Consider the following 26,096-nt stretch of genomic DNA (forward strand, 5'->3'; position numbering starts at 1 on the left):
TATCGACTGCACAGTCAATTCAGCATGGTCATGAGTCATTTGCCAAAAAAGTGATTTTCATATTTTCGTGTATACTTCGCTACACGGTACAATTGTGACTTAATTTACAAGCTGCGTTATTGGGTACGTGGCATTATAATTGTATATCATTGCACATGAGCCACAGGCAAAGGCTCCGCAGAGTGCCTGTCAAATTATATGGTATTCTGTTTCTCTCCCTTTGCAGCTCCCTCCCATTCAACCACTCGCTCGCTCGCTCGCTCCCTCGCTCACTCCCTCCGTCCATCCGTCTCTCCTCTACACCCCCCACCCGCCTCAACCCATCCCGAACCGCAAGCCTGTAGGAGGCAGCGTGCGCGCGTTCCCTTTCAGCACAGAGGCCGGCGCATGGCCGGGCACGGAGCTTAGTTTCCTTTGCCCCCGGCGTAGCCGCCGCAGGTAAATTCGCCTGGCACATATTGGAAGTGACAGGAGCGAGAGCCTCATCCTATTTAGGCGGCAGGCAAGGAGGCTGGATTAGGTGTGTACAGTGTGAAGCAGGGATCCCTGGCAAGAAGCATCCCTCCTCCGAGCACCGCTACCCGGCGTTGCCAGCGGCGAAGCTTCCACGGTCAACGAAAAGAGGGGAGCGGCGGCTTGGAGGGAGGACGCACTCGATAATTTTTGTTGTGTTTTTTTTTTGCTTACGGAGGATTTAAAGACTCGGCACATTTTAAGTTTGATGGCCGAGAGATCTTCGCGGTTTTTGTACGGAACAACGACGAAGAGTCGGCGCTTCACGACAAAAAACTTAACCGTGGTGGTGGATTGACCATGAAGCCAGTTTCATCGATTTGACGTCGACTTTGTTACATTATATTAGTGTCCTTGGATTATGGGGGCAGCCGATCGTTTGACAAATGCGGCGGCTAAGTGACGGAAGCATGCGCAACTGCCTTTTTGTGTCCATTTGAGCGCCGCGTGCGTGTGGACGGGCTGAAGGGAATTCTCCAAGTTCGCTTTGTATTCATTCGTCTGTGGGGCTGATCGTGAAATCGGTGGCCATGCAGTTGGGCGGACAGGCGGTGGGTTTAAGGCTGGCATGCGTGGCTCTCGCACTGAGCGGCATCGCCCTGCATGCCACTGACGCGCAGAAACGGTTACCTTCAGAAACGTAAGTGGCGCTTTCGACGTGCATTTCATGACAGTTCAGTTTACCCTTTTGTGTTTTTTTTGTGGCTACATATGCAATTGTTTTCTTTTGTAATAATACAATGCATGCATTGTTTATTTACTTTGTTTGTAACGTTAATGATTAAATTCTACTTATTGCATTAAGCACCTTGCAAAATCCACCCAGGGACAATACATCGGTTTTTTTTTTATAGCAGTGGCAGTCCTATAAGCATTACGCATTTTTTCTGGTTATGAGTTGTCAGTGGATGAGCTTTTAAACCATGCTTCAGCATCACGTGACACTTGTGCATAAAGCCATGGTAAAATTGCTCGGATGGCTCACAAACATCCCGGGGGAATTCAGCACCATTATATTTTTTAACTATTGATTTACAAATTGGTCCCAGTGGCTTAAGCTGGAACGAACAAAGAGAGAGAGAGAGCAATGTTGTGAGCCAAGGACACATGTTTGGAGGCACGACTCCAAAACTGGGTTCAGTTATTCAACTCCACCACTCGTGCACACATAGCAAGTAACGGCATGTACCAAGTAGCAAGGGTGCATCCATTGTTTCGCGCACCTCCGATTAGCACAGGTGGCTACGTACGGTGCGAAAGAAGTCAAAAATGCATACGTCATATATATACACCGCTCTGCCAGGCATCCGTATACATGAGCAGCCAAGTTGGTTGGGTTGGGCAGCACAAATAAGTTGGGTGGCAGATCACCGCTGCAGTTCACACATTTGACAAACTCCGTCTCAGGTTTTTATACTCTGGGTTAACGTGTAATCGGTTACGTTGAATGCAGAGAGAGAATACGCCTTCTCTATCCTTCATGTCAAATTAAAGCCGTGCAGAGAAAACCAATGTCATTGTCAATTATTATGACAAACTAGAACACCTGGCGTTCATAACCAGAAGGAGTTGGTCTTTTCCCAGTAACGAACAGCTGCATTGTTACTTATTGACATCGCTTGCCAAATCGTCAATCAACCCGCCTGCATTCGCCGCCTGCAAGTGGTAAACCGCGAGACGGAATTTGTCGCACCCGTGAACTTGACCCTGCGCGAGCAGCCACCGAGGCGCTGGCACGCCAAGTCCAACCGAGGATGTCCCCCCTCCCTGATTGCGCTAAGCTCCCGATTTTGATCGCCGAGACCTAAGCCTGTTACCGCGTTTGCTTCTCGCAGCGTACGAGAATGGGCAAGGACATTTGCGGAGGAGATGCGGTTCGTTTCCACCCGCTACTCTGGGTACAGCTTCATGCAAAAGGTACACAGAGTCGTCGCCAGGGACGGACGCTTGATACGCCGCGCCTCAACGGTCACACTCAGCACGTGTTTTCCATGCCGCACGCGTGGACACGGGGGAGCAGGGATTGAGACGACAGATGGACGAGACTGCTGATGGAATGGCAGTCAAACGAGGGAAATGCGACTGAGAGGATGGCCACGATGCAGATTTAGCGGTGAGATTAGTTGGTGTGCAGAAGATGTGAGATTGATTGTGACATTGCGGGATTGTGATAAAATGGAGAGGCCTTCATCTAGCGGTGGATAGACAATGGCTGATTGTGATAATGATGATGGGTGGGATTGTTTACCCCTCCCATCTTTACAGCAGTTTCATTAATTGTTGAATTTCAGGGCTGCGATTTCATTCATTAATCAATTAAGATTTTACACTTGTGGTCAATAGTTTGGGGGTCACGTACACCAAATACGCACAACATATACCAACAAAAAAAATGTTCTTACACGGACAATTTAGCTGCATTATCCTGAGCAAAATATGTAATAATCGATTCAATGATGCGTCTTTCTGGTGGTGAGGTGATGCAGTTTAATCTGGGCCTTAGATCAGAGGGGGGCCTCAAAAAAGGACCCAACTGGCAGGATTGCCACACCTCCTGATTTTCCTGGGATCTTCTTTTTTGAGGTCGCCATCCAGACAAATCCGAAGACATTAAACGTTCCAGTGTTGTGCCAACGTGTAACAACACACCTCACAAGACGATGCGCGCAAAGTGCGTGTAGTTGTCGCCTCTTCAGTTAGTGTGAGATATTCTTCTTTCAGTAGCGTAACGAGCGTGGGGGCAGTGGGTGCCTTACCCCCCCCCCCCCCCTCGTGGCCAAAGCCACAAGATAGGCCACCCTTGACAACTACCATGAGAGATATGTTTTCAAAAGTGTGAAAAGAACAAAAACTCGTGGAAAAAAGCGGTTGAAGTGAATTTCAAGAAAACGCGTTCATTTTACGTTCCACGTATTATTTTCATTAAATGGGAGCGGTAACTTTTGGTTTCTACAAATTGCGCATATCCAATATTGGGGCCCCACATGGCCAATTGCCGCACCTCCTGAGCCGATAATGTAGTTGCCTACGCCACTGTCTTCTTCCCATGATGTGGCAGCGTTTCTGTACCTCAGAGGCGGTTATAACCTTACAAGGGGTGGGCCTCAGAAAGGCCCTTATCAAAAACTATCACGTAAAAAAAAAACTCTTAACAATGCTACAGCGCTTAATGCCAGTGATTGAATGGGATGCGGTTTTCATCCCATAAGAGTCCTCGTCAATTTTCACAGTCATGCACCGTAAAGGCACATCTGCCGTTTGTTCCCGATCAGTCTGTAGAGATGACCCAGTTTTTTTTTCTGCACTGCGCTGCACACGGAGAAGCAGTTATTCAGCAATGATCAGCTCAGAGAGAATTCTGCTGTTTGACGGCATTGCTGCTGAGCACAAGAGTAGCATAAGCAAAGCTTCGTGAAATAATTGATGAGTGTACGCATAACAAGTGTTATGTGGTCATGTGGTGGGCAGAAGGCGGTGCGTAAAAACCCAGGGTTATACTGTACTTATATGCTCCCATGTCTATGCTACCCGCCTTCACCAACTCGCACTGACCAGCGTGGTGAAGTATGATCAAATAACCCCCATGGCCCGCTCGATGTGGGGAAGCCCTTATCCAGCAGTGAATTGACGGTGCAGCAAGCAGCTTCATGCATCCAGTCGGTGTGACCCTGTGTGTCTTACCCCCACGTGCGAGTGAGTTTGCTCCAGGCACGCCAGTTTCCTCCCACACGCAAGAAAGGAATTGGCCAAGCATTGCAATGCAAGACCCTCCTGAAAGCGAGCCGTGAGACTCTGTCCTCATTTTTTTCTGGAGGGATTAATGTAATTACCAGTATCAATGTAACGGCTCGTGTTCACCAACCCACGCTAACCAATGGCTCTCATCCGGAAATAAGGGATGGCCATGTACATTTTCTCCATTGCTCAAACGATAGTGTGGTGACATTTAACGTGTCTCTGCCATCAACATCGCTGTGAAATACTGTGACCACGATATGCAACTGCATCTGCGTGCGTAGTTCACAGGCACTTGCAATGCAGGGCTTAATTTTGCACTCGGTATTTTCCGAGACACTGCTAAGCTGGCTTGGGACAGCGAGTATCGGCGTAAGGCACTACCACTAGAATACACGGTGCGCCTATACATTAAAAAAAGAATCCTACATTGATTTCTAAAAAAAATATTAAATGCACAAAATAAGGCAGGATGGATGTGACATGCTCTGGACTATTCCGACTGCTAAATTAAACACTGCCCGCATGTATGTCTAATTCACCCGAAACGAGTGTGTGCCCGCACGTACTCACACAGCCGACAGGTGAGGTGTGAGGACATGTGGGCACAAGGCTAAGCTGCCAGCAGTGCAAGCCCTGACACAGGCAATGTGTGTGAATCACGTGATCACCCTGGATCTTTACTGCAGTTCGCATGGCGGGTGAACGTATTATTTGGGAGGTGTCTGATTTGTTTTTTTGGTGACTGAAATGTAATTAGAAACAAATAACTAAACATTTCACCAAATAAATACGTGTTATATTTACAACATTAATGTCCCAAAACGAGAAGGCTACAATATTGTGACTAGCAGAACGCATCATAGACTGACACTCCCAAGGTTAAAGATTCACCGTGTGTCACTCATGGGTCCACCACGTGTCAGTGGTGACCGTGCTCTATCTCTCCCTCTCTCCTTTGCTGACATTTATGAAAACATTAAATTGCAAGACTACACCGATTGCGTCAGTCTGCCACGTGCGCCACGAGGAGTGGGGTCCCTGTGCTCTCTCTCTCTCTCTCTTTGTCTCTCTCTCTCCCAGTGCGGATTCGAGAGGTTTTGCTCTACAGATCGTGTTTAGAAAAACGCCACCTGAGTCTGCATGTCCAGCATCGACTCCAATGTCCCCTAGTTTTGTCGTTGCGGACGAGTGAGGGCAGTCCAGTGCCCGTGGCTTGAGGTTGCTTTTGGGCCGGAGGGGAGAATTTCCCAGCACAAACAGATACACTCTCTACCACTAAATTTCGATTGCAAGCTTTCGTGACTGCAGGGATTCATCTTCTTGGTTCTTTCGGTAAAGTCACGTAGAAGGGAAGTAATAAAATGATGAAAATACCAAAAATAAAAATAATTCTCACGACGTTTCGGCCACAACGCAAGCAGCCGTCCTCAGGTGAAGAATGAAACACCACCAAGCTTGGAGCGTATATTTCATTCTTCACCTGAGGACGGCTGCTTGCGTTGTGGCCGAAACGTCGTGAGAATTATTTTTATTTTTGGTATTTTCATCATTTTATTACTTCCCTTCTACGTGACTTTACCGAAAGAACCAAGAAGATCTCTACCACTAGTTACCAACACACGCCTTTAGTCTGGTTATCGATCACAGTAAGGTAAGGGTAGCTGCGATTCGGACTGTTGAAATGTATCCCATTCAGCTTCATTATTCGCAGGTTACCGGCTCCTCTTAGCCGAGCGTGCACGAGAAAGCGTGTCCCCCAGAAGACGACAAGAAGCGTTTCCTCCGCTGCCCTGGATGTTTCCGTGTTTCCAGCAGCAAGGGAACAACGTTGCCAAGGAAGTAGGACTCGGTTTCTACTCTGGAAAACATTGTCAAGAAATTCATACTCTTAGGTTTTTTCGGTGAAGTCACGTAGGTAAAAAATAAAATTAAAAGTTAATAAAAGTAATAATGGAAATAAAATAAAATAATAAATCACGACATTTTGGAGGCAACACAAGCCTCCGTCATCAGGTGGGACCATCACAACTAAAATTACTGCATCAAGTGATTACTGCATCAAGTGATGCAGTAATTTTAGCATCAAGTGATGCACTAAGTTTAGCTGTGACGGTCCCACCTGATGACGGAGACTTGTGTTGCCTCCGAAACGTCGTGATTTATTATTTTATTTCCATTATTACTTTTATTAACTTTTAATTTCATTTTTTACCTACGTGACTTTACCGAAAAAACCTAAGAGTATGAATCCTTGCAGTCACGAAAGCTTCAAATCTAGAATTGTCAAGAAACATTTCACCTTCGGCCTGTGCGGGGAGACTGCGAGAATGAGCCATCGATCTTGTCACTTGCTAGGGAACATTTTCCCAAGCCATGTTTCCTGCCAATATTTCCGAGACATATTTGAAGAGGCATGCTTCAGGACACGTGTTTCATTGTGTACGGTGGGCTGAACAGTATGACGCAAGATGAAACAGAGATGTATACGAAGGAACCTATTAATATTTTTATTAATGTGATATATTACTATATTATTAAGCTAATAGGATGGAAAATGGTTCATGGATGACTGTGGTGAAGGTCTTCATTGACCCCAGCTACAAGATGTGGTTGCTTACGGGTCACTGATAGGAAGTGATAGAACGAAGCACGATGTTTGTTTATGATGAGCCATTCGTAGTTGATTTATTTTTGTCTCGTCTCATTTAGACTTCCAGTACCGCCTCTCTTGTCTGTACTCTCTCATATGTGACCGTACTCCTCCTGTCGCTTGTGTAGTTTGTGCCGACTGTTTCGTGCGTCTCGCATTGTACCGTCTCGTGTGTTGTGTCTGTCTAATTTGTATCCATCGTTCTGAATCTCATTTGTCCTTTATCGGTTGTTCTCTCTCTCCATGTCATGTCGTGTTGTTCTGCCTCTCCTGTGTCTCTTCTGTCTCGGTCGTTTTGTCGTGTTCCAAAATTTTGCCTAAATGGAGAGCTTGAGAATGTGTTGATTTTATTTATTGCAATTATTTGCAATACATTTGCATACGTTTAACGTAGACAAATATCCCCCGTATAGCCTTAACAGACTGTTGTGGCAAGTGCTGTTAGCGAGCACCTATGAAGGCCAGCACGGCACACGATGGGGTGGGTGGCCAACACCACGCCTCCCCAGTGGCGATGTTTACACACCGCACCAGGTACTCATTTGACGCTGAGTCGACCTAGGGAAGGCCCATGACCGGTTCAGATACTCGTCACATGTGTTGGCCGTGAGCGGGAATCGAACTCGGGTCGCCAGGATCGTAGCGCAGCGCGCTAACCGCTCCACTTCCGCGCCACCTTGAACATTGCCAATTCTCACACGAACAATGTGGTGCCTGTATCATGCTCGTAGCAATTAATTGTAATTTATGAATTGACGAATGCCTACTGCGGTATTAATTTCCACAGAGCGAGCCCACGTTAAGCCACGCTAAGTCTGAGGGTTCTCAATGACAAACGAGGGCTTTCAGAACGCATTCCTCATTTCTCAAATCCCACCGGTGGAAAAATAAACTAAACTCTCTCATAATTGAAATGAGTCAGTCCGGGTAGTGCAGATTGCGCGCACGCACGCACACACACAACGTGGTCAATACATTTTCATCCCGTGATTGATAGTTTTCCATTCAATGTGCGCGCTAAATCTGATGGCCATGGCTAACGATGGCACTCTCGAAAAATACCGGGGGGAGGTGGGGTGGCCGCTTGGCCTAATGGGAGTGCAGCTGAGTTCATTTGCATCGCCCCTCCAGAATCGAGCAGCCGGCTCGATACAACACGCACCGCTTTTAGCGTGGCGTCAGCGTGCAGTGCCGCGTGTCGGATTGGGTGGGTGGGTGTGGGTGTGTGGATGAGTGTGTGTGGGTGTGTGTGGGTGGGTGGGTGTGAGTGTGAGTGGGTGTGTGTGGGTGGGTGTGTGTGGGTGTGAGTGGGTGTGTGTGGGTGGGTGTGTGTGGGTGAGTGGGTGGGTGTGGGTGGGTGTGTGTGGGTGTGAGTGGGTGTGTGTGTGAGTGGGTGTGTGAGTGGGTGTGTGTGTGAGTGGGTGTGTGTGTGAGTGGGTGTGTGTGGATGTGAGTGGGTAGGTGTGGGTGGGTGGGTGTGAGTGGGTGTGGGTGTGAGTGGTGTGGGTGGGTGTGAGTGGGTGTGTGTGAGTGTGTGGGTGTGAGTGGGTGTGTGTGAGTGTGTGGGTGTGAGTGGGGAGCGGTAGTGTAGTAGCAGTTAGCGCGCTGCGCGACCCGAGTTCGATTCCCGCTCACGGCCAACACATGTGACGAGTATCTGAACCCGTCATGGGACTTCCCTAGGTCGACTGAGCCTCAAATGAGTACCTGGTGCGGTGTGTAAACATCGCCACTGGGGAAACAAAGGCGGTCGGGCGTGGTGCTGACCACCCACCCCCTCGTGTGCCGTGCCGGCCTTCATAGGTGCTCGCTAACAGAACTTGCCCCTACAGCCTGTTAAAGCTATACGGGGGGGTCTTTGTCTTTGTCGTTACCAGAGTGTGTCAGTGTCAGTGCGTCATTGTTAATGTCTGGTAAAACGTGGGTTGTGTGTGAGCGTTGGTGGGGGGGGCGGTGTCGGATCGTGGTGAGCTCGCTCCGCTGCGAACCCGGTGACCCGAGTTCGATTCTCGCTCACGGGTCAACATCGGTGACGGATATCTGGATGGATCCGGACCCTCCCTCAGGGGGCGTCTCAGCCTCGCACGGGTACCCAGTGCAAAGTGCGTTTACAGACACAGCACCCCTCCGTGTGCCTTGTGGGCCTTAGGGGCCGTCCATAAATGACGTCACGCGATTTTGGACGATTTTTGACCCCCCCCCCACACCACGGGGTGACCAGCCCCTCCCCACCCAGCCCCACCTCTCCCACCCCCCACCCAGCCCCACCCTCCCCTCTCCACCCAGCCCCACCCTCCCCTCTCCACCCAGCCCCACCCTCCCACCCCCCACCCAGCCCCACCCTCCCACCCCCCACCCAGCCCCACCCTCCCCTCCCCACCCAGCCCCACCCCTCCCACCCCCCACCCAGCCCCACCCTCCCCTCTCCACCCAGCCACTCCCCACCCTCCCCTCTCCACCCAGCCCCACCCTCCCCACCCAGCCCCTCCCTGCACAACGGACGGACGGACAGAAGAAACCCCTGTGGGCTTGTGGAACCAGTAGGTTCCTACCAGTGAGAAGGTGCTTACCAGTCTCCGACTCATCTTCATCTGGTGCGAGTGTGTGAGGATGGATCGGACAGCCTCTACACAAATAACCGGGTCAGACAGAGGGTGATGTCATTTACCCAACATGCCCCAGTGTCACTGTACCTACCACTGGGATATGTTAAGGACGTGCTTAGTAATAATGGGAATGTATAAAGTGTCCTTAAACATTCGTTCTCACGGCACTGCATTAAATGGCGGAAGTTGGTTTAACACCAACCAAGGAAAGAAAAAGTGAGATGGACGTTTGAAAATAACTAAAGAGAGAGAAAGCCACTTTAAGCAGATACGTTTTAGTCGAGATTTTAAAATGTGTAAGTGCCTCGTAAGTCGTGGCCTCGAAGGGCAACGAGTTATAGAGTTTAGGTGCCGCAATTGCAAAGGCACCGTCACCACCAAGTGTGTCGCCTCGACCGTGGGGACTGGGCAATGCACAATCTGAGGATCTTAATGATCTTGATGGAATATATGGCTGAAATATATGGATGCGTGGTTGTCTGAGAGCAGAATGGATGGAGGAGAGGTTGACTCTTTTCAGAAATCTTCCCTGTGCTTTGAGTTATAGAGGCCACTAAGTAAAAATGAGTGTGCACCATAAAAAAAATCATTAAACAAAAAATACTGCAATATAATTCACGCCCTCTATGCTGAAATATAGCATGAAAACGAGCTTGAAAAGCCAGTACATTAAGGAAGCTTTCACACTTATTCGGGACTTGCACTGTGTGAAGAACAACATCACACCTGAAGGTGTTCGGCGTGCAACCGTAATGTCCAAACGCACGCAGGCATTCCAATGCACCCAAACTAATTGCGTACGCAGTTTTGTTGACCATTGTAACCCATAAGCTATCTGGACAGTGGATGTGTCCAGCTGTGTGGTAACTTTCAGAGTGATTGGCTCAAGGGGCTTTTCTGGTTTTCGTCAAAGCATGTGAATTGTCCTCTAACAGACAGACGGACGGAGATCACATTTCCCGTCAAAAAGCAAAAATGATTCCCTGCTCTAATGAGCAGCGAGACGGTGTTCATCGCCCGTGTACAGCCAGCCCAGGAGCCAGTGGCTTGAAATTCCACATTTCTATGTTGGGGTCAAATATAGGCATATATGACGGTTGACTTTCTTGTAAAGTGGTACTCGGAGGGATGCGTGGGCTGAGTCAACCCCCAACCAGGATTTTAACTCGCAACTTTTTGCTTCCGAGCTGCTCGCTCTACCACTGAGCCACTTGGCCGGTTTCCATGCACAGGAATAATCAGGCCACGTGCACCACACAAAAACACGTGTCCCAACTCCCGTGGTGTCTGCATACCCCCCCCCCGCCCTTCCACAGGCAGCCACTTTAAGTCAGAGGCTTGTCTCTGTGACAGCAGTCGGCACCAGTGGAAATCTCTGGATGTTCTGGATTAAGCCGGAGTTGGGGATCCTGCACTTTGTACTGGGAATAGCAGCGACTGTCTGGAGGCTTCTGAGATAACGTGGTCAAATGCACTTGCTATTTGAGTTTTCATATATAGCACTGTAAATATTTATATATATAAAAGATGTCCGTAAATTAATGTCATGTTCGTATTTTATGAAGGATGTATGTACTGTGTATATTCACGACAGTCTGCTGACACGTGCGCTTTTTCCACTGCAACTTACGTGCTGCCCATGTGTGCTGTCCATTGTGCTATTCGAACAGATTTGTCGAGGCTCGCTGCAAATAAAAACAAGCTACACGCATTCTCAGTCAATCTGCCTTTTAGAAGCCAAGTAGAAGCCACTCATGCCGCGTGGCATCCCAATGATGAGTGCCGCAACGTCTCGTATGCATTTCTAAAAGTGCATTGCAAGAACCAAATTGATAACATGCCAACAAGAAAGCAAGACGAAAATGTAATAATCAGAATATACAGTAAAACCTTTGATTGTGAGCACAATTCGTTCCGGAAACGTGTTTGTAATCCAAAGCACTCGTATATCAAAGCATTCGTATATCAGTTGTGATCACGTGACGCTCGGCAGACAATGCGTATACACGTACTACTCGTATTGCAAGACCTCGCTTGTTTATCAAATTACTAATTATTTAAAAATTTTGCTCGTCTTGCAAAACACTCGCATTGCCAAGTTACTCGCAATCCAAGGTTTTACTGTACATTTATACTGGAAGAATCCGATTAGCAATAAAGCTCTTTTTCACAGATGTGCAGTATAATAAAGATATCCATCAGTTAAATTTCAATTTAAAGCTTTCATGACTGCAGGGATTCATCTTCTCGGTTCTTTCGGTAAAGTCACGTCGAATGGAAATAATAAAATAATAAAAAATAAAACATGATAAAATAATTCTCACGACGTTTCGGCCACAACGCAAGCAGCCGTCCTGGCCGAAACGTCGTGAGAATTATTTTATCATGTTTTATTTTTTATTATTTTATTATTTCCATTCTACGTGACTTTTACCGAAAGAACCAAGAAGATATCCATCAGTTATCTGACTCACCCAACACATCACGTAAAATAACTCTGCTCAAGCTCTGCGTATACTGCGTATGGATATCATGTACAAACCAGCCTGGTGCAGCATGGTAATACAACCACCGTGACGCACACGACAATCGGCCATCAGCAGATTGACACAATGGATGTACATGTTGACGATGAGCGGTGGCAGAGTGGTTAGCACCCAGCGCTACGAACGCGACCGCCGAAATTATCGATTCTGGCCACAGAAAACATCCGTGGGAAGTGATGTCAGATATTAAAATAAAATAAATCACGACGTTTCGGGCGCAACACAAGCGTCCGTCATCAGGTGGGAAAGCATGGTCTGCTGCTGAGGCAGACTGTTTTAAAATGTTTTAAATGGGTGTAGCCCAAGGGTCATAAAGAAGTGGCTGGGGCGAGTGATGTTAATGTGAGAAATTAGCATGTAACTGTAAGATAGGAGGAGAGCGGCCTCCTCGACGAGGGCACGGAAGTGGCTATGTTAATGTGAGAGATTAGCATGATGTTAATGTGAGAGATTAGCATTATGTTAATGTGAGGAATTAGCATGTAAAAGTAAGCTAGACGAGGGAGTGCAACCCAACGGGTGCAATCCAAAGGGCCTGTGAGTATGGATTCCTGTAGTCACGAAAGCTTCAAATCAAGATTGATATCATTTCAAGATTTGACGCTTTCGTGACTGCAAGGATTCATATTCTTAGGTTTTTTCGGTAAAGTCACGTAGGTAAAAATCTAAATTAATCCACCTGAAGACGGAAGCTTGTGTTGCCTCCGAAACGTCGTGATTTAATTTAGTTGTTTTCATTTATTTTATTTTTTACCTACGTGACTCTACCGAAAACACTTAAGAATAAGATTGATATCAGATATTGTTCTGTGCCTCCCAAACGTCAACACAGTCTTAAATGATTACTTGATGGGTACTTGGTGTAGTTGTCAGAACCGGGGAGACAAAGGCTGCTGGGGGTGGTGTTGACCACGAAACTACCCTCCTGTAATGCTATGGCTTTAATAGGTGGTGTTGTATCTTGATTTGAAGCTTTCGTGACTCCAGCAATCCATACTCTTTGGTTCTTTCGGTAAAGTCACGTAGGTAGAAATTTAATAGATCACGACGTTTCGATCGCAAAACACAAGCAATCGTCATCAGGTGGGACAACCACAGCCATAAAAAAATTAACCCGTAAAAACAAAGTTTTTCACTATAAATCCTTTATATGCGTGGCGGCTAGAGTCCTCTCGTCCTCTGGCTTGAGATGGCTGCCACCTATGGGTCGGATGATTGCCTGCCACCATTAAGCAATTGGTAATTAAATATAAAAAAAATTCCTAATAAGTGTAACATTTTGGGGGAAAAAATTTCCACGAATATAAATTGTCACGCACAACGAAAAATGTCAGCTCGATTGGATCACGGGAAGTGGGTTAAAAAACGACGGAAAGATTTGCACGGTCATAAGCGCGCAAGCAAGCAAGTGAACTTAATATAAAGGATTTAAAAAAACTGGTGAGAGATCTGCCGTGGCACGAGTTTATATAGTAGGCCTCGGCTGCAGGGGGGTGAGAGAATGGGGGAAGCGGGGCAGAAAGTGGACCCCGCAGCAGGTGATGTTGTGCTTGCTGATGGCGCTTTCCCCAATTTGTGGTGCAGTAAAAGTAGATTTTGATATGATATGTATATCGTGGGTAAACGGGAATTCCACAACAAAACTGACAACTTTTTTTACAAGGAGTCATGTTTGCATAGACCACAATACCTGCAGCCATAATGCAAACAAAAAACATAAATCTGATAATATACGCACTGTCCTTGAAGTTGATTGGTCCACACCCGAGACAGCTTTCCTTAGAGCCTAGTCTCACATGGGTTGGACCAGATGAAGCCAAAAGGCGCACAACTCAAGGACAATGCACCATCAGAGTATGAGAGCTCGGGGTAAGCATTTACACCATTGGAACGTCATTTGCCAGTAAAAAATATGATAATTGTTTTTTTACCCTTCTATCTGGCAACAAAATCATAATCATATTTTTTACTGGCAAATGAGGTTTCAATGGAGGAATTCAACAGTTGTGGGTTATGTGTCCCCGTCTTTACGTCAACTAGGGCGGAGCTGTTTTCACTAACGTTGCATCGATACACTGTGAATGCAAATGTGTCCGTACCGAAATTTGTATTTTGCCAGCTGAAGCTATTTCGCTCGTTTTCCAGACGCGACCTGGCCACAAATGATAGCTCAACAAAGTTGCTTATCACGTGGCAATGTACAGCAGCCAAATACTCTGCATCGTCGTCATCAACCATCATCAATCCGCTGCTGGATGAAGGCCTCCCGAACCCGTCGCCACCTTTCACGGTGCCGTGATGTAACAATTGTCCCATTAGGATTTATAGATACGAGGTCAGCCTCGAACTGGACCCTCGTCCGCAAGGTGTAGCTTGACTGAGCAATGCCAACGGGTGGCCAAAAGCAACGCAAATGGGTCAGAATCAGAATCAAAATATTTACTTCTACTGGAAAAAAATCCCATGTGCTACAAAGCTGTAAGGGCAGGTCAGCACGTAACAACAATGCAGGTGGGCTGAGGATGCAGGGATGTGAAGAATAGATAGGCAGCGTGCATGCAGGGCTTTGTTCTCCTGGATTTGAACACAGCCCCTGATCGGCATCATGGCGAGCGCTATTTTTTGACCTCACGCTACGGGCTTCTGTGCCTTACACACAGCCAGAGGCACCACCGTGATCCCCGTGCGATTCCCTGACCCCGTCGGATTACGGCCAATGTCACGGAGTGAAACATTAGCGAGCTCAGTTCTCGTCGCACAGACACCCCGCAGCCGCCGCCGCTTGGTGCGGTGTGCCCATCTGATCTCGCGCCCACGTGCCGCCGGGCGAGTGCTACTTAACGAGGAGCTGCGCGGTGGGTTACAATTGTCCTGGTAATGCCCCACTTAGCAAAGGAAATGGGACGGTTTCAGTTGAATCCATCAACATTGACGACTAATGGAGACAACGTACAGTTGCGTGCAGTCGTGGTCAATTGTGGCCATTTGAGTGACGATATCTGCATTGAATGAATAATTGCACGTGCGGCCCTTCTGTCTCCGTCCAGTGATTTCCAATCGGTGCATACGGAATATGTCTTGGTAAATTGTCCTCCAGACTCACGAAGCCGGGTCCGTGTCACGGTGTTCTAACTTACTACCCTACTGCTCTGCTTCAAATTCTTTATTACGGTCATGTATGTGTAAATATACACGTTTATACAGGTAAGTGTATACAGTATAAATCTTGACTTAAAGCTTTCGTGACTGCAGGAATTCATCCTCTTTGGGTCTTTCGGTAAAGTCACGTAGGTAGAAAAATAATATATTTTTTCCTATTTACGTGACTTCACCGAAAGACCCAAATAATATGAATACAGTACCTATATTCACATGTTTTCATGTTCTGTCCCTTTGACCAAATGACACAGCATGCGCCCGATCTCGTCAGAACTCCGAATCTAAGCAGAGTTGAGCCCGGGCCAAGGCTTCCATGGGCTGTCGCCACGCACGCTGGATTCCCACAGGCTCATGTGGGTCTGTGCCATGTTGTGGGCAGCCGTGGATTGTGTCGCGAATCCAAAGGAGGCATTTGCCCTTCGACGTTTCCATGTCTACGCTTTCCCGTCTTCCACGACTTGCACTGACCTGCACCACGGAGCAGGGGGGCTCTCATCCAGCAGTGGATTTAGACAAAGGGCTGCACATGGACATGTACACTCTCGCAGCTGTACTGGAGACTGCATCTCCGCTATGAGGACACGGAGCAAAACTCTTCATTGCCACTACTCGTCAAAAACCATAGAGACGGGACGTTAATTCGATGAACCACTTCACTTGTTAGATTCTAAATTTAATTCAAAAGCCAAAGTTGAAATTTCTTCCCGCTCAAATTAGCAACAGAGCGAGCACTCAGCTCCACTGGTGTGCCTTAGCCAGTGATTGAGATTCCGTAATTCTGTGTTTTTATGTTGAATTTCTCTCGCACCGTACCTAGCCAACCGCGCTAATCGGAGGTGCGGGGTAAGGACAACAAACTACACACAAGAAGATGTTCTAAAGAAATTAGTTTCCAATAAAGGTCTAAAAATGCATAGCTCCAGTGGCTTCTTAATATTGGAAGAGCGTTCCAAACGGCCGCAGGAGCTCATCTGAAAATGCTCGATGCAGTGACCGTCTTTGCTCCATAGTATCAACACTCTTGACGTATCACAAAGCGGTACCAAATTTACCACCCCAGAACATGTAAATGGGCTGATGTGGAGCAGTGGCAGAGCGGTCAGCGCACTGCACTATTAACACGGCGCACCTGAGTTCAATTCCCAGCGATGGCCAACCTCAGTAGTGAGTGACAACCGGTCCTGAGCTCCCCCTTCACCAAACCACACTGTCCAGTGTGGTGAGGGATGGTCAGGCAACCTCCATGACTGAAACAGTATGGGGAGGCCTTCATCCAGCAAGAGATTGACACAAAGAGATGTGAATTAATTATTACGATGAAAAAAATTGTGAAATTGTTATGAAGCTCATAAATAATACAAGAGATATTCAAATGAGCATAATGAGTATCATCAACAGGGATTCATTTCTCACTTTATATTTTACCGAATTCTGGTAGGCCGGCTTAAAGTGAATCCCAGTATAAGGCACTACCACTAGAATACAATGTACGCCTATCCATAATAAACATTTACTTTTCTACCATACATTCCAAATGATTCAATTAATGGTTTTATAGAAATCACAAGTACAAAATACAAAAAAATCTCTCCCGGCACAATGTTCCGGAACAGTGTTTGGAAACATTGTCCCGGCCTGTGAAGCGCCGAGCGTCAACATTGACTGTGACGAGAGGTGAGCTCAGCTAGCCGTGTGTGCCTACATCCCTGATGTATGGACCACTCGGCTTGACAAATGCCAATGACACACGCGCGGCACACGTTGAGGGGGGGCGGGGGATGTTGGGTATCGGAGCCACGGATTCCAGCTGGGCTAAGCAGCTTGCCACATCACACAGCTTATCCCGAGATCCTCCCGCCCGACTCCGTCGGCACGTGGCCGCGCCCTCCATTCGTACTTTGTTAAGTAACGCCAATTTAGCACTGGCACAAACCGGGGTGAAATTGCGTTGCATCTGGAATTTTTTAAGTTCGGTTGTTTTTGTATATGAATACGAAAGTGTTCGTATATATGTTGCGGTGGTAATTGTGCTATCGGCATTGCATGACGAGACGAAATAGACATTCAGAAATATTGGTCAGTGGTGCGCACCCCCCCCCCCCCCCATGTTAGACAGCAGTTGTGAAAAAATAAGATTGGAAGAAAAAAACCCGTAACGCATCCATTCAAGCACATCCTTAAAAGGAAAACAAATATACATAATTGATGTTCTGAAGCATGAAGATGAGCCATTTCCCAAAACATTGCCGATTATCTATAATAATGAATGCATGCTTTTTTAGTGCAGTGTTATTCCCGAATGCATGGAGCTTGTTGTTATTTGTGCATCAGTGAACGCAGCAGCATCGTCAAATGTTTTGTTTAATTCATAGAACGAGTTCAAAGATGCCTTTATGTCCACTTTTTAAGTGCAGTTTGCATGTCTCTCTCCCCGTGGTTACGTGGATTTATTTATCCCTCCACATTTAGAAAGATGCATTGACATTATTTAGATTATTTTAGTACTATAAATCTCCAAATTATAGGCCACTTTGTTCAGCTATCATTTATGACCAGGTCGCTTCTGAAAAATAAGTTAAAACTTGAGTGGGCTTTGCCTGCATGGTAGGATGGAGTTGGTTTAGTTTTACTTGTATGTGTTTGGGTGATTGTATTTTGCACTTTCATCGTGTCTTTGTATTGTTTGTTGTAGTAACGTTTTTATCCGCCCCTCCTGGACATCTGTGAAAAAGAGCTTTATAGTTCATCGGATTCTTCCAGTATATATAAATATTCTGGTACAAAAACTGGTGGGCACACTTCCCGTGTTCGCTGCGTGGCAGTCAAGCCAATTGTGTTTTCTTCTTCTCTTCTCAGTGCTGGAATTTTGGCAAATTAAGTGAAAACATAAATGTAATATTACATATAATTTCCGTGCAGTCAACTCGTTACACAATAGGACCAGGTTTCATTACAGCTAGCTGCCCAATTTGAAGCCCAGGATATCAATGGGTACCATTCAGTGCTGCGAAACCTGAAACCATCTGGCTACCTGATAATAGATTTTTTTACTCTTCTATCTGGCAACAAAACTGACACCTTTTTTTATTATTATCAGAGTTATGTTTTTTGTTTGCATTATGACTGCAGGTATTGTGGTTTATGCAAACATGAAAAAAGGTGTCCGTTTTGTTGACAGATAGAAGGGTAAAAAATCTATTATCATATGTTTTACTGGCAAATGAGGTTCCAATGGTGTAAATGCTTACCCCGAGCTCTCATACTCTGATGGTGCATTGTCTTTGAGTTGTGCGCCTTTTGGCGTCATCTGGTCCAACCCATGTGAGACTAGGCTCTAAGGAAAGCTGTCTCGGGTGTGGACCAATCAACTTCAAGGACAGTGCACATTATCAGAGTTATGTTTTTTGTTTGCATTATGACTGCAGGTATTGTGGTCTATGCAAACATGACTCCTTGTAAAAAAAAAAGGTGTCAGTTTTGTTGCCAGATAGAAGGGTAAAAAATCAATTATCATATTTTTTATTGGCAAATGAGGTTCCAATGGTGCATCTGGCTACCTCTCACGGCTTTTTTGCGTTTGAAGAGTAAAATCTGTTGAATGTTTTCATGTGGCATGCGCACCGAGTGTTCACAATGTTGCGCAGCGCTGCAAATTTCAGTGCCAAGGAGATTGTTCTGCCAAGTTGGCTGGGAATGCAATATCCCGATTGGACTCAATGGCAGCGTGCACGACATGTCATCGCGTGTGAACGTTCCATGTTGGTGAAATTTCATTGCAATTTTGTCCTTTTTTGCGACGAGCCCACGCTGCTGCTGCTGCTGTTGTCGTTGTTCTCGTCAGCTGGTAACCCCCAATATTCTTAGGTTTTTTCGGTGATGTCACGTAGGTAAAAAATACAGCTATCGTGCTGTGACGGTTCCACCTGAAGACGGAAGCTTGTGTTGCCTCCGAAACGTCGTGATTTTTAATTTATTTTTATTTTACTTTTATTAATTTAAATTTTTTACCTACGTGACTTTACCGTAAAAAAACCCAAGAATATGAATCCTTGCAGTCACGAAAGCTTCAAATCTAGAATGCTTCCCCAATATTCTTCCATTCATTCCATTTCCCCCGTTTGCTCCTGCGCGGCATTGGCCTCCCCACCTCGTTGATTTCGTCTCGTCGTCTCCTCCGCACTCCTCCTCTGTCTTCCTCTGCTTCTTTTTGCCTTCTCGCGGTGTCCACTCGGCAGGGAAAACCCGTTGTTCGGCTCGCGATTCTGTTGTAGTTTAAGCTCATTTACATTCTTACGGCACGTAGAGAATGAGCCAATTATGGGAAGGAAGAGGCCTCTGCTTCCTCACTCGCTTGCCTGCTGCTGTCACATAATACACATATCGTGGTCTTTAACCGCACACGCCTGTTGAGGCTAAGCTGGCCCAATGAAACACTGGTTTAGAACGGTGGTAACCTAATTTTGTTTGTCTTGAGGTATCTCATCCCATGAAAGAACCGACTCATACATTCACAACTATGTTGCCTGATAGTGTCAGATCTCAGAAGCCACGCTACGTCGAGTCTGGATACTGCTTGGATGTTTTTCAGTTTCAGTTTCATTTATTAGGTATAGCCCTGTGAACCATTCGGCTCTTGAATCGGGTGCAACCGCAACAAACAAAAACATGAACAAGAAACATCTTAAAGTGACTACGCGCAACAGAAAAATACGGGAAAAACAGCAAAGTCTTCCAGGAAAAGCACCGAATATCAATGCTGTGCGCAAAAATCCCAGTGGGATGCAAGTCAAACAATTGTGCGACCACCACGTACAGAACTGGTGTCTGTAGGCTGCTGCTGCTGCTGCGGGGCTGAGTTGCCCGCAGATCGCCGTGCAGTAAAATCCATTGTTGTACTGTATGATAAATCAAAACCTATGCTTCCCCACTGCACCAACCTACACTGAGCGCGTCGAAGTATGGTCAAATAACCCCCAGGATCCACGTGGTGTGCGGTTACCCTCATCGCAGCCACATTTAAAAAGAAAACAAGTCCTGAACCACGCGTATGATTACGCCATATCACTCGTACATGTGTAATGCCTCAACTCACGTAGTGTGTATGTCTTTATTGAAGCACTACACATGTAGCTTACTGGTGTCTATATAAACAACCCATAATTATTCATAGCGTACGTAAAATATTCTCGGTCACAACCCTTAACATGAGAACCATAAATATTTTAAGTTCAGCTGTGTTTACGTCTCGATATGGAATACCCAGGCGATAGCGAGAATCGCAGTTACACTGTGAACAAAAAGTGATTGATATTCATCAATTTTAAAAAAATTGCCTTTTGCAGGACACATCACAAAATGGACAAGAATTGTCGTAAAGGAGAGAGCGCGCCTATAGGGGCAATCACTAAAGGGATGGGACAATGCGTTAAGCATCCTGTGCGGGAGTGAGTTCCACATCATTCATCACCAGCGTGGGCAGGCGACAAGAGGTCTTCTTCATCCAGCCGTGGGATAAACCATGGCTGATGAGGATGATGATGGTGATGATACAAACTACGATGTTGCTGATAATGATTGTCCCATACCAATAATAATAATTATACCCTTCATGAGCTGTTATAAACCGATTTGATAGCTCCGACAGGCGCCGAGTTATCCGTCATTTGATCCTGCTGATGGGTTCGTTTTGTTCCACGCTGGGAGCTGTGACCTTTCTGGGTCTCCTAGCAGCAGCGCGCGAGACGTGGGGAGGGGGGGGGTGCATGGGCTGGATATTCGCAGCGATCGATATCAGCTTCTTGGTTCTTTCGGTAAAGTCACGTAGAATGGAAATAATAAAATAATAAAAATAAAACATAATAAAATAATTCTCACGACGTTTCGGCCACAACGCAAGCAGCCGTCCTCATGTGAAGAACAGGTCTGTCGAGAAGACAGACTCTGTCTTCTCGACAGACCTGTTCTTCACCTGAGGTCTTCTCGACAGACCTGTTCTTCACCTGAGGTCGGCTGCTTGCGTTGTGGCCGAAACGTCGTGAGAATTATTTTATTATGTTTTATTTTTATTATTTTATTAATTCCATTCTACGTGACTTTACCGAAAGAACCAAGAAGATGAATCCCTGCAGTCACGAAAGCTTTAAATCGAACAAGTAAACCCGTAAAAACAAAGTTTTTCACTATAAATCCTTTATATGCGTGGCGGCTAGAGTCCTCTCGTCCTCTGGCTTGAGATGGCTGCCACCTATGGGTCAGATGATTGTCTGCCAGTATTAAGCAATTGGTAATTAAATATTTAATTTGTTTTCCCTAAACAATGTATAATTTTGGAGAAAAAAATTTCACGAACATTAATTGTCTCGCACAACGAGTCTGTGTGCAAAATGTCAGCTCGATTGGATCACGGGAAGTGGGTTAAAAAACGAGCGAAAGATTTGCACGGTCCTAAGCAAGCAAGCACGCAAGCAAGCGAACTTAATATAAAGGATTTAAAAAGATCGATATCAGCCTCGCTTCGCACCTGCACACGAGCAGCCCGACCTGCTGGCGGCCGCCAGGTGAGCGAACACCACCGAGAGCGGTCAGCAGCGATGCGAGGCACTTTGCCATGTTTCCATAACTTTACTTCTGAGAACCTTGATTATGAACTCATTATGTCTATCAGTGACGGATGTAGCTACGGGCCCCGCGCTTTCAAGGGCCCCGCGCTTAATGATTTCAAGCTATCAATTCCGGTGCAGTGATTCTGCACTTGCTCTATTACTAAAGTACTATACTGCCTTCAACTTTTATTAACGACTGGATGTTTAAGGTTAGCGATTTGTTGTATTATCTGGCTGTATAGCAAGTGAAAAAATACAATTTACTATGCAAGTAAAAAATGTGTGTTTTTATATTTACGTGTGTTTGTTTATTTAGGGCCCCTTTATAACAATATGCTACAGGCCCCGCACTAGCTTAATCCGACACTGATGTCTATGCTAAGAGTCTCCCTTGAAATTGCATAACAAAGGTTTAAAAAAATGTGAAGTTAGACATTCTAAGCCGTTTTTTTTATCCACCGATATTTGAAGATTTGCTCATGCCATGTCGGGCATAGGTATGTTATTTTTACATACTTCACCATGCTGGTCACTTCGGCTTGGTGAAGAAGGGGGGGAGGGAAGAGCGTGAGGCGATGGTAGGACCAGTTCTGATTGTATCGCTCGCCACTGATGTTAGCGGTGGCTGCATTCCTCTATAACACGAAATATCACTAATAATGTGTTTTACGCTCGTTTTTAAAGACGGTCATACCATTGTGTTGCATCCACTTAAATGTGACGGGGTGTTTTATCTGTGGAATTAAATTGTGTGTGGAATTAAATTAAGCTGGAGCTCCCAGAGAAAACCCATAGACACAAGGGGTTAGCACTCAAATAGCCACCACACAGCCCATGGGGTTTGGGAAACTTTATTTAATGCATGTGATACACCAACACCATCCTGCTCAGGAGGTACCTGCTCACGCTGTTTCACAATCTCCCTGAGTAATTGTACACGAGAAAATACATTTACAGCGACTGGATAAATCCCAATATTCAGCGGGAGAAAGCTACTAGTTGAACTGTCAAAGTTCAAAGTGTTTGGACGGAAAGCTGTGAAGAATACAGATGCATTAAAATCTACTTTCTATACTGCTTCTTACAGGTGGCACTTTGTCTCCCTGCGGTTGTGTATCTCACATCCATGACTGCTCCATCTTGCTGTGATCCACCAACCTTGCCTCCAAGTCTCTGTGTGCCCCCTCCCCCTCTCTCTCTGTTTTCAATTGTCTCCTCAAAACCTTCCTCTTTGAACTCACCTTTGGATTCCCACAATTGCCCAATTTTCTCTAATTCCCTTTGCTCAGTCGCTCCCCGTTGCCTCCCTATCCCGTTCTTCTTCATCATCATCATCATCTGCTCCTGCGCTTTGAGACGTCCGTTACGCTCTGAGCGCATTACAAACGTAAGACGCTGCTTTCTGCTGCTGCTGCTGCTGTTCTTGTTGCAGTCGTGATTAATATCAGCACAGGCAGCGTGCAAAACCCATCCTACGTTGCTGCTTCACGTTGACTCGCTGCCGTCGGCTCCTTCGGCTGACCGAGGAGCCTGGCTCTCCACACTGAGTGCACGTGGCCTGGCACATCGTGCACGTGGCCGTGGTGACGTCACTGCCGCTTTGTGGCGAATGGCGGTTGTTGTTCATATTAAAGGTTTTTGAGTTAGATCGCGTAAGTATGAATGTGTAGAAACCCTCCACCACCCGACACAGCCAATTAATAAGGGATTTGTCACGTAAACAAAACGCCAAATAGTTATATCCAGTCCACCGGTGTATTGGAGAGTAAATCCATACCATTTACAATTTGAGTAGTACGACGTTTCGCTGGTAATTACATCCAGCATCATCGGGTTATTTTCCAGAATAGGCTGTGTCGGATGGTGGAGGGTTACGACACATTTATACTTAAGCGCTCTAATCCACAAAAAAACCTTTATTATGAATAATATTGGTCGCGAAAGCCTGCTACGTGTTAACCCGTTGTTGTTGTTGTTGTTGCTGCTGCTGCTGCTGTTGGCGCTCTCCATCTCTCGACAGAAATACAAGGACTACGAGAAGAGGGTCTACATCGAGGAGATGCACGGGCTGAAGATGGTGCGCAAGCTGGCGCGGCTCATGGAGGACATGCTGAGCAGGAAGACGGAGGCAGTGAAGGTCGTGACCCTGTGGCATTCACCCTCCTCAACCCAATGTGCAGCGCACGCAAACTGCGCACCCCCACTGCATCACGTCCAGAAACGAACATGTTTCTCCGTTTCGATTTAAAGCTTTCGTGACTGCGGGGATTCATCTTCTTAGGTTTTTTCGGTAAAGTCACGTAGGTAAAACATCAAAATTAATAAAAATAAAATAAAATAAAGATCACGACGTTTCGGAGGCAACACACGTCATCAGGTGGGACCGTCACAGCCAGATTAGCTGCATCAAGTGAGGCAATGATTCAAGATGTAATCCCTTAAAAGCGAGTTGGGGGGGGAGGAGAGGGGGGGGGGAGCTCATCAGAATGTGGTAGCCAATGAATGGAACGTACATTCTGATGAGCCCCCCCCTCTCCTCCCCCCCAACTCGCTTTTAAGGGATTACATCTTGAATCATTGCCTCACTTGATGCAGCTAATTTGGCTGTGACTGTCCCACCTGATGACGGAGACTTGTGTTGCCTCCGAAACGTCGTGATCTTTATTTTATTTTATTTTTATTAATTTTGATGTTTTACCTACGTGACTTTACCGAAAAAACCTAAGAATATGAATCCTTGCAGTCACGAAAGCTTCAAATCTAGGGATTCATCTTCTTGGTTCTTTCGGTAAAGTCACGTAGAATGGAAATAATAAATAATAAAAATAAAACATAATAAAATAATTCTCACGACTTTTCGGCCACAACGCAAGCAGCCGTTCTCAGGTGAAGAAACAGGTCTTAGAGTCGCGGCATCTCTTCAGAAAGGCGAGAGACTCGATTAGCTGAGCCTTCTTATCCCGGAGTTTGTTGAAAGATCTTAAAGTTTTGTGGAATCCCACCCCGTAGTGGCGATTCAATTTCGATTTAAATCGATCGAGCTAATCGAGTCTCTCACCTTTCTGAAGAGATGCCGCGACTCTAAGACCTGTTTCTTCACCTGAGGACGGCTGCTTGCGTTGTGGCCGAAACGTCGTGAGAATTACTTTATTATGTTTAAATTTTTATTATTTTATTATTTCCATTCTACGTGACTTTACCGAAAGAACCATGAAGATGTTTCTCCGTGATACTGTGCTGGCAGGCATGCGTAAGCGCAAGACAACAAAGTACTCGACACATCCATCCACAACACTGCCATAATAGCAAACAGTGCACATTGCAATCAACATGTTGGGCGATGGTCCTGCTTCGTCTGGGATTCTTCATCTGCTATGAATAAGAGTCATTGCCCAAAGCATTGCTGATCAGATAGGGCAACGTTGTACTGGTAGGAACCACCTGGTTCCACCATTCCACGGGATTATTGTGTCCGTCCGTCCGTCGTGAATCCAAAAATGGGAGGCGTCGGACTGGGTGGAGAGGGGAGGGTGGGGAGGGGCTGGGTGGGGAGGGTGGGGCTGGGAGGGGTGGGGCTGGGTGGGGAGGGGCTGGTCACCCCGTGGTGCCCATATAAAACTCAACGTTTAACCTACTCACGCCGGCTTGTGCCCGCCCTCACAGTCGACCATATTTGCAGAATACACCACGCCGCCGTTGACCCTGGCCATTGACCGAGCAACCCAACGTTCCTACCAGCTCCCTCCGCAGGAATGTGTTTAATATCCGTTACAGTTGAGCTCCGAGTTTTTGATGATAGTCCTTCTCCTCCTTCTTCTTATTCCTCCGTATGGCTGCTGATGTGAGACGCAGAGCAACAACTCTACAATTGCACATTCAGGTGGTCAAGCCAGACAACCACGTCAGGCGCAGCGGAATGTATCACTGCAATGTCTCCTTTGTATTTGTGGATCGCGCATTGCATTGTTGGATGTTGTATGCTCTGTTCTGGATAACCAAGAGTGTCGCTCCAATGGCAGTATAAGTAAAGATTCCTCCTCTGCCTTCACGTATCAATAGGCATACTTTTCAGTCAATCGGCCTATTGGCTTTCCAGTCCTAAATTGTCAATAAGCATTTGTTTAAGCACACAAACTCTGCACCGGTTTTTGACCTTCTGGGTGTCATCGACGCTGTCGAGTCAGGCCCGTTAAACAAATGCTGCCATGTTACCAGATGTTATTGGCGGTCAATTTTACAACTCATTTATCTCTGCCATCGATCTTGCGGCTTCTGCGAGCAG

The 26,096-nt window shown here is 46.3% G+C and overlaps 1 protein-coding gene across 1 annotated transcript in view; it reads left to right on the forward strand.

The window, feature by feature from the left end:
• The first annotated feature begins 394 nt into the window (after window positions 1-394).
• The window catches only part of LOC133342646 (voltage-dependent calcium channel subunit alpha-2/delta-3-like), a 161,579-nt gene continuing 135,877 nt past the window's right edge, over window positions 395-26,096 (forward strand). The window contains exons 1-3 of the mRNA XM_061551930.1: window positions 395-1,153; window positions 2,349-2,430; window positions 23,835-23,951. Coding sequence (XP_061407914.1) covers window positions 1,044-1,153; window positions 2,349-2,430; window positions 23,835-23,951 — 309 coding nt within the window. The 5' untranslated portion in view covers window positions 395-1,043. The remainder of the gene's footprint in view (window positions 1,154-2,348; window positions 2,431-23,834; window positions 23,952-26,096) is intronic.

The sequence above is a fragment of the Lethenteron reissneri genome, chromosome 15, assembly GCF_015708825.2.
Source record: "Lethenteron reissneri isolate LAM-NWPU_2019-01 chromosome 15, ASM1570882v1, whole genome shotgun sequence".
NCBI classification, from domain to species: Eukaryota; Metazoa; Chordata; class Hyperoartia; order Petromyzontiformes; family Petromyzontidae; genus Lethenteron; species Lethenteron reissneri.